This window comes from Limanda limanda, chromosome 16 (assembly GCF_963576545.1).
Source record: "Limanda limanda chromosome 16, fLimLim1.1, whole genome shotgun sequence".
NCBI lineage: Eukaryota > Metazoa > Chordata > Actinopteri > Pleuronectiformes > Pleuronectidae > Limanda > Limanda limanda.
The window spans coordinates 7,300,267-7,309,828 of NC_083651.1; the positions used below are offsets into that span (position 1 = coordinate 7,300,267).

At 42.4% G+C, this 9,562-nt stretch overlaps 1 protein-coding gene across 1 annotated transcript; it reads left to right on the forward strand.

Annotated features, from left to right (window-relative positions):
* On the forward strand, positions 1-9,361 carry LOC133022081 (lactase/phlorizin hydrolase-like). Its single transcript, XM_061089093.1, has 17 exons — positions 1-601; positions 1,182-1,249; positions 1,721-1,798; positions 1,883-1,976; positions 2,520-2,604; positions 2,696-3,353; positions 3,432-4,080; positions 4,281-5,834; positions 5,940-6,208; positions 6,298-6,588; positions 6,667-6,865; positions 7,095-7,297; positions 7,370-7,476; positions 7,649-7,780; positions 7,967-8,190; positions 8,314-8,550; positions 9,183-9,361. The coding sequence occupies exons 1-17, from the start codon at positions 1-3 to the stop codon at positions 9,359-9,361; spliced, it is 5,628 nt and encodes a 1,875-aa protein (XP_060945076.1).
* The last annotated feature ends 201 nt before the right edge of the window (positions 9,362-9,562 follow it).

Consider the following 9,562-nt stretch of genomic DNA (forward strand, 5'->3'; position numbering starts at 1 on the left):
ATGAACCTGTTGTGGCTTGTGGGTCTGTATGCCGTGTGTGTGTGTGAGTGTTGGAGCAGTGGGGTGAATGGACAGGAGGGCTTCATGCTCCTTGCTGGCCCCCTGAACTCCAACAGCGAGGTGAACAATGCTTTTGACTGCAGTCATCCCATACCTCCTGGCTCTAGACAGTACTTTGAGCACCTCCAGAGCAGAGGGGTGACCCACTTCAAGGTGCCACTGTCATGGGCTCAGCTTCTACCCACGGGCCTCCCCAGCCAGCCCCACCAGGCTGTGGTGACCTGTTACCAGACCCTGCTGAGACAGCTGCTGGAGTCGGGCCTTCAGCCTCTGGTTGTGCTCCACGGCTCCACTGTGCCGGAGGCTCTGAGGTCACGGTTTGGAGGCTGGGAGAGCCGGGAGCTGCTGGACATGTTTCAGCAGTACGCAGAGTTTGCCTTTCAGGAGTTTGGAGAGCTGGCAGAGTCATGGCTGACACTGAGTGACCTAGGCGGCGCTATGCGGGATTGGGCGCCTGCGGCTGCTCCGCGGCCTCTGCAAAATATCCTGCAGCTCCATAGCAACATCTACAAGATCTACCATCAACAGTTTCCTGAAGAAGGTGGGTAAAGATATGATTTACTGACTTAGTTTATAAATTGTATTGTCGATACTTGAATTTATATTGGAATTTATTGACAGGAGAGCCCCAGGAGGTATTGCATCTCAAATGAAACAAGCACAGAAAAGCAACATTACATAAAAAGATTGACATTACACATTAAAAATGAGTAACATTAGTACTGAAGCACTTTTAAAATTAAACGATTAACAAGTTGTTTTAAGATGAGAAAATTAAGATGTCCTGAGGAAGCACAGTTATTATGGGTTGCTTAATAAGCTATGTGATACATTTCCTTTTCAATGTGTCTTGAGAATCCCCTCTTAAAATAAATGGTTTATGTCCAACTGATACTGAAACCCTTCACCCTATTATATTACATTACTGCTTAGATTCTATGTGTAGATTATCACGACTGTGTCAGTGATCAGTGGAGCTCAGTGGAAAAAAGGGCGATTTCTGCAACGCTGAAAAGACACTGAAGCCTTCCATGTGACTCAGCAGGTGGAAATCCAGTATGAGCCCAAACACGTGATCCATAAATGAAATTAAATGATAACTTAATGCTCATATGTTACAGGGAGACGTCTGTCAATTGGTTTGAGAGCTAGTGATCTGGAAATGATTCCTCAGGTTAAAGATACAACAGTAAGTTGCATATTTCATCTTCCTACACATATTACCCTACCATTGTAATTTTTATAATACAAGTGAGGTGCTGTTATTATTTAGTAGCAAATCAAAATAATATGTACATATACATGTATTTATATAGAAATGTCACTATAATGGTTTCGGATGTTATGTCGATCTTGAATTCAACACGTATTAATGTGATAAAGTATTGGATATAAAATATATTGTTGCAAAAGAATAAACTTCCATTTTGGCAGAAGATAGATACTTCATGCAATTTATATGCATGGTGTATATTGTACGCAGTAGTATTAGGTCTTGCAGTAATATTTTTATTTAGATATTTACCAGTCACAGAGACAGTGTGTCTGTAACAGTGTTTAGTTAGTTAGTCTCTAATGTGTTACCTGCACAAGCAGTGTGTGTTTCATTGAGGGACAGGAGTGTAACAACATATTGTTGTGTATCTCCTATTTGCAACAGATGGATTTCCTGTCAGTCCACATTGAATATAACTGTGCCTCAACGTCTAACTTTGCAGAGGAGATGAGGAATTTCCAGGTACAGTGATCAACACAAGGTGTTTCTTCTCAGTTTGCATTTCACATTACTCTACGACCACATGCATGTTATGTTATGTTGTAGATGTCCAGTGGGAACCTGCCTGTACTGATATACAAGATGACAGCTCGTGATTGTTCTTACAATCAGTTCCAGCTCCTTGGCAATATCCTGCAAGGTAATGCCATTACAGCTCAACTAATAGGCCGATTACTTTGTTATACAATTTTTAACTTTTACGTACTTATAGAAACAGAACCCAAGATAAGATAAACACAGCGGCTAGCCAAGGCTGTACTCTTGTAAACTGCAACATCGTAAACCTTTATTGTACAATAATCATAAAAGTGAACTCTCTTGTGGGTCATCATATGGCAGTGATTTGAATAAATTGTTCATGGTCCAGTAAAGGTTTTACAAGGAAAATCATGACCAGCCTTTGGACTTTCTGTTTATTAGTTTGTTCATTAAATTATTCGATAGCAGTTGATTAAACAATCTGTCTGACACTCATTGTTTAATGTCAAAACTGTCATTACAACTGAGCTGGGGTTAGATGAGGAATTAGGCAGCATGAATTACGTGTTTACCATAGATGTAACATTTGAGCAACTGTATCAAGTTAAATGTCAATCGCCCCAAAAAACATTATAACAAAAAGGGAATATATTCTAATAGTTGCATATTTTATTTATTAATGTCTGTTGTGAACACCTCACAGTCCTGAACAACAATGAGCCGAACATTGTGGGATGTGACATGATGGATATTCTGGGTAAGCTAGACATGCAGGATACTGAAACCAGGTAAGAGTTTGTTTCAACAATAATTTTATGATGCATATCTACTGCATATCTCTATGTTGTTCTGTGATTATCTCTTCTCCAAAAATTGTAGCATTTCAGAATACACCGAGTCCAGAAGCAGTTATCACAGTGTATGGCACAAGTTTGAGGCCCAGACCACGCGTGACCTTTTTCTCAAAGAATCCTTCCCTGCAGACTTCCAATGGGCTACGTCCAGTGAGTCCTTCAAGGTAGAAGGTGGCTGGTCAGAAGGGGGTAAGGGGGAGACAGTTTGGGATCGCTTCGGTCATGGAGGCCTGGCCTTTGACAATCAGACAGCTGATCTGGCCTGTGAAAGTTTCAACAAGGTGGATTATGATGTCTACCTCCTGCGAGGTCTTCATGTCAACACCTACCAGTTCTCCATCTCCTGGGCCCGTATTTTCCCATCAGGCCACAGAGAAAGCCAATCAGAGAAAGGGGCTCTCTACTATGACAACCTGATCGATGCGCTCATTGAGTCTGGCATACAACCTGTTGTCACTCTCTACCACTGGGATCTGCCTCAAGCAATCCAGGATCATGGTGGATGGACCAACACTTCCATGGTTGAAGCCTACAAGGACTATGCAGACTTCTGCTTCTCCAGGTTTGGAGACAGGGTCAAGACTTGGAACACATTCAGCAGCCCCTGGGTGGTGAGCCATGCTGGCTATGGCACTGGTGAGCACCCCCCTGGTGTAAATGATTATGTGGTTGCCTCCTATCAGGTGAATGTAAAGTCATTACTGTAATATAAATATATGTCATTCCTATCCATTTAGCTGACGGTTCTCTCCTCTTTGCAGGCCACTCACAATATACTCAAGTCTCATGCTGAGGCCTGGCATGTCTACAACGACAAGTACCGGATGAAACAAGGAGGAAAAGTTGGCATTGCATTGAATTCTGACTGGGCCGAGCCCCTGGACCCCTCCAGACCTGAAGACATAGTAGCTGCAGATCGCTACCTGCAGTTCATGCTGGGCTGGTTTGCACATCCCATATTTGTAGACGGAGATTATCCTGCAACATTCAAGACTCAAATTGAAGAGAAAAAAAGACTGTGTCCCAATTCTGAGCCTGCAAGGCTTCCAGTTTTCACTCCTGAAGACAGGAAGAGGATCCATGGAACTGCAGACTTTTTCGGGTTAAACCACTATACCTCCAGGTTGGTCAACAATCGTGATGGTGGCTGCACCGCTGGTCCTCAGGGAGTTGGTGATTTCCAGGCTCATGTGGATCCATCGTGGTCTTCTACAGCTTCTGACTTGATATATTCAACACCATGGGGCCTCCGAAGGCTTCTAAACTACATTTCCACAGAATACTTGAACGTTAATAAAGTGCCTATCTACATAACTGGGAATGGGATGCCTACTGGGTACAGTGGGGACACTCTCAATGATATCAGCAGAATAGAGTACATGAGGAGTTACATCAATGAGGCCCTGAAAGGTATGCTGTAGGTAGTATTCCATACTCTCATCTGTTTTGTTAGTATTTTAGAAACATCTCTTGTACAAATCAATGATTAAGTGATAGATAATTACAAAATAAGTGAGTTTGTGTCTTGTACCCTGTAAATACTAAGAATAATAACAATAGGAAAATATTATAAATGGTTGTGTGGCTCAGTGTCTCTATTCTCTCAACAGCTATACAACTGGATGGCGTAAATGTTCAGCGGTTTACTGTCCAGTCACTCATGGATGGTTTTGAGGGTCCACAAGGCTACAGTGAACGGTTTGGACTCCACCATGTCAACTTTGATCTACCTGACAGACCCAGGACTCCAAAGCAGTCTGCCTTCTTTTACTCTGAAGTCATTGAGAAAAATGGTTTTGCTTCAAAGAAACAGTTCTTTCATGCACCAGATATGACAAATACGAAGTCAAATAAAGTTTCCCCAATGCCACCTTCCACAGTCCCATCACAAGCCAAGGATGTCTGGAGGAAATTCTCTAAACAAACCAATTTTGAGAGAAAGCTCTACCACTATGGTACCTTCCCTCAAGGATTCAGGTGGGCAGTGTCATCATCAGCTTACCAGATTGAAGGTGGCTGGAATGCAGATGGGAAGAACTCCAGCATCTGGGATACCTTCACCCAAGAACCTAGCAATATTCCTGGTAGTGCGAATGGAGATGTTGCCTGTGACAGTTACAACAGACTTGATGAAGACCTCTACATGCTGCGAGCTCTGAGGGTGAATTCGTACAGATTCTCTCTGTCCTGGTCCAGGATCTTTCCTGATGGTCGGCGTAGCTCCATGAACCAGAAAGGTGTTGACTACTACAATAGACTCATTGATGGTCTCTTAGCGTATAACATTACCCCCATGGTGACACTCTATCACTGGGACCTCCCTCAAGCTTTGCAGGACATTGGTGGATGGGACAATGTAGACATGATTCATATTTTTAATGACTATTGTGACTTCTGCTTTGACAAGTTTGGAGACAGAGTAAAGTTTTGGATGACCTTCAACCAGCCTCAAACAATTGCATGGTCCGGATATGGACTTGGACAGATTCCACCAAATGTAACAAATCCAGGAATTGCACCATACAGAGTTGCACACAACCTGATAAAAGCTCATGCCAGAGCCTACCACACGTATGATGATAAGTATCGGACATCCCAAGGTGGACTAGTGTCCATTGCCCTCAATGCTGATTGGATAGAACCTAAAGATGTCACGGTTCCCAGAGAAGTGGTGGCTGCTGACCGCGCTCTGCAGTTCCAGCTGGGCTGGTTTGCACACCCTATTTTCAAGAATGGGGACTATCCCGATGCAATGAAATGGCAAGTTGGAAACAAAAGTGAACTCCAAGGTCTTTCAGAGTCAAGACTTCCTTCCTTTACTGAAGAAGAAAAGAGCTTCATCCGGGGAACTGCTGACATTTTCTGTGTAAATCACTATACTACAAAGATTGCACGCCACGCTACAAAGAGGCTCACACCTCATTCTTATGACTTTGACAAGGATTTGACAGAAGCAGAGGAAAGTGATTCACCAACCACAGCCATCAGTAACCAGAGAGCTGTAGCATGGGGCTTGAGGAGACTCCTCAACTGGATCAAAGAGGAGTACGGAGATCCAGAGATCTACATTACGGAGAATGGAGTAGCTACGGAATCAAAGACAGCTTGGGATGACTCTGCTAGAGTATTTTATTTCAAGACCTATGTTGATGAGGCTCTTAAAGGTGCACCGACATGAACACAGTTCTGAAGATAAATAAATATAATGAATTGTCATGACTGTTTAGATTTTTGCTAATTTATTGTGCTTGTGTGTATTTCGACAATAGCCCATGACCTAGATGGTGTGAAGGTGAAAGGATATGTAGCAGCATCTCTCATGGATTCTTTTGAGTGGCTTAACGGGTACACAATTGGATTTGGTTTACACCACGTGGACTTCACCAACCCAAACCGGCCAAGGACACCCAAGTACTCCGCTCATTTCTTCTACCAGGTGGTGAAGGACAATGGTTTCCCTAAACCAGATGATGATAAGATGCTTTATGGACATTTCCGCAAGGATTTCATTTGGAGCACTGCAACAGCATCATACCAGGTAACTTTTAATCTGATTCCCCCTCATTAATGCTTCATCAAGGAGGTATTTGTCTACTTAAATCTCTGTTTTACCTCTACTGTTTCCAGATTGAAGGGGGGTGGAGAGCAGATGGAAAAGGCCTCAGCATTTGGGACAAGTTTGCTCACACTCCTCTCCGAGTGTCTAATGACGACAATGGGGACGTAGCATGCGACAGTTACAATAAAGTAGAAGAGGATGTTGCTATATTGAGGCAACTTAAAGTGACCCATTATCGGTTCTCCATATCGTGGCCAAGGGTGCTTCCTGATGGCACCACCAAGCACATCAATGAGGCTGGACTCAACTACTACCATAGACTGGTGGATGCACTGCTTGCTGCAAACATCCAACCTCATGTAGGTGTAATTATTACCAATATCTCAAAAATGTTTTCAACATAAAATTGTAAAAAAATTACTCTTTTCCGTAATCAGATCACTCTCTTCCACTGGGATCTTCCACAAGCACTGCAGGATATTAAGGGCTGGGAGAATGAAACTATTATCGACAGGTTCAGAGACTATGCAGACCTCATCTTTAGCCGTCTTGGTCACAAAGTGAAATTTTGGATCACTATTAATGAGCCGTACAATGTCGCCAACATAGGCCACGGCTATGGAGCAGCTGCCCCAGGTATGTTTTAATGAAATGCTCTCCATCTTAAATGCAACCTCGCACCAATGTGTGCTTGTTTATTTGGAAAAAATTATTACACTTTTACTGCCACTAACAAAATGTTGCACTGTTAGAAAACTAAAAAGTTAAAGAATATAATCTTTAGACCTTTAAAACCACAAAACATATACATTGCTAAAACCACAAAAAGCAAATAACTTTAACATGTGTTACTCTGTTTGTCCAGGGATCAGTTTCCGACCAGGCACTTTGCCCTATATTGTGGGTCACAACCTGCTTAAAGCTCATGCTGAAGCCTGGCACCTCTACAATGACACGTACCGAGCCAAACAGAACGGAATTATCTCTATCACTATAAACTCTGACTGGTCGGAACCCAGGAATCCCTACAAGCAGGAGGACATTGATGCTGCTAAACGTGTGGTGCAGGTACAGTTATTTAAAAAATGGTATAACTTTCAACATGTGTAAAGTATCTAATAGCTGTGTCTCTCCTTGCAGTTTTACATTGGCTGGTTTGCCCATCCTGTATTTAATGGAGACTACAGCAACATGATGAAGACGATCATTCGAGATCGAAGCTTAGCAGCTGGTCTGCCAAAATCACGGTATTGTAAACACTAATTTGAATTCTGAATGGAAAATAATGTCAAGACGTAATCTGTGGCAAAATGAGATAAAATAGGAAATTAGGAGGGCCATGTTAATTTCCATTTTCCTATAGCTCACACATGTGGTGTTGGTGTAGTAAATTCAACTATTTCACTTTATTTTCTCTAGGCTCCCTGAGTTCTCTCCTGAGGAGATTAAGAGAATCAAGGGTACCTATGATTATTTCGGGTTCAACCATTACACCACTGTGCTGGCGTTCCCTGTGGATTACGGGAAACTTCAGCATTATGACGCTGACAGGTAAGCAGCACCAACACTGCAGTTACCTCATGAGCTGCCCTCTCACTCTGCACTATTTCATGAATAAGGCTTATTGAACAGTAATATTCACCAGATGGTTCAATAAAAATATTCATATGCTTATTGTGCACTATATTCGATGTTCAGCACATGAATAAAAGAAGAATAAATGATCGATCTTCACAGGGGAGCAGGGACAATCGCTGATCGCACCTGGCTGGATTCAGGCTCATCGTGGCTGAAGGTGTCACCGTTTGGATTTAGGAGGATTTTAAACTTTATAAAGGAGGAGTATGGGAACCCACCTATCATCATCACTGAGAATGGCATGTCAGAGCGAGGGCCTATTGACCTGAATGATAATTACAGGAGCTACTACTATGAACAATACATCAACCAGGCGCTGAAAGGTATAAAACTGCAACTTTCATGAAATACATTCAGGATGAAGTGAAACAGTTACCAACAACTTTACAGTAAAGGTTGTTTGTGTCAGAATTTTAAATGGTGTTCGTTGTGTCCGTCTCTTTAAGCCAACTTGCTGGATGGTGTTGATATCCGGGGTTACACAGCTTGGTCGCTGATGGACAACCTAGAATGGGCAACTGGCTTTTCAGAGAGATTTGGCCTTTTCTACGTCAATCGATCAGACCCTGAGCTTTCTCGTGTGGCCAAGTCCTCTGTCGCCGCCTATTCCACCATCATCAACTGCAACGGATTCCCTGACCCGGCCTCAGGGCCCCATGAGTGTTTGAGCCCCGTGCCTGAAGGTAAACTGATGACGGTTTCGATTACTTCTACACACTGCACATTTAATTCATCCTCAGATATTTGTATTCTTTTTTTCCCAGTTAAGTGTCTTGTCGTGTGTGACTTCACTGAACAATATACAATATCTACTTTGTAGTGTATTGTGTGATTGTCACAGACCAACGGAAAAGTGTGACACGAGTTTCCAGATTTTATTGGAACCATTGGACTGATAGCTTAGCATAGTAGGCACCGACGCAGGCCTTATCAGTTTAAAAGCCTCTGTACAAAAACAAGTTACAGTTTTATAGACTAATGTGATTTCCTAGTCAAGAGCAGTGACTTCATGGAATATTGTCAGAGTATTAAACAAGAGGTAGTTTCTAACCTCAGAGGCGGTGGAGCTGCTTCCTCATGCTTTCAGGCTGTATGCTAAGCTAAAGCTAAGCCTCTGCTGGCTGTATAGTTTCATATTTATCCGAGCAGTGGTATTGGTCTGCTTCTCTTACCCTTAGTGAGGCAGCAGAAAAGTGTTTTTCTTTTACGGAACATAACATGTGATAGAAGGACTTCAGATTTTTGATTACGTAGAATCACACTGTCAAGCGATACATTCAAAATGAATATTATAACCTGCTGGTGTTTTCTGCAGGGACGAGTGCTCCGATCACTGATGACAGAGTGAAATTCCTGGGCATGAATCTTTCTACCGGTGACGCTGAGACTGGACTCAACACCACATTCGCTCTCCTGGTTGTTGCCGTGTTGGGAGCTATTGGTTCATCTGTTTGCTTCTTTAGGGCAAGAAATCGCTCCAAGAAAGGACTGTAAGAGAAACTTTAAATAATGGAATAGAAGTTTTAATTTTAAAGTTTAAGAATGAAAACTGTATCAATAAAAGGTCTAAGCTGCATCTTCATATAGCAGTATGAAATTACCTGCATGTTGATAAAGCTGAAGTTTAAATATTTTTTGATATTTACTGCAGGCTTTGAAAAGAACTTGGATCTGGTCATAAAAACATGATTAAGC

What these genes read in the sequence shown, in the direction of transcription:
- LOC133022081 (XM_061089093.1), top strand. Translation starts at nt 1, where the DNA reads ATGAACCTGTTGTGGCTTGTGGGTCTGTATGCCGTGTGTGTGTGTGAG. An exon ending in ATGCAGGATACTGAAACCAG is followed by an intron (nt 2,605 to 2,695) that starts GTAAGAGTTTGT and finishes CAAAAATTGTAG; the next exon opens with CATTTCAGAATACACCGAGT. An exon ending in TGTTGATGAGGCTCTTAAAG is followed by an intron (nt 5,835 to 5,939) that starts GTGCACCGACAT and finishes TTTCGACAATAG; the next exon opens with CCCATGACCTAGATGGTGTG.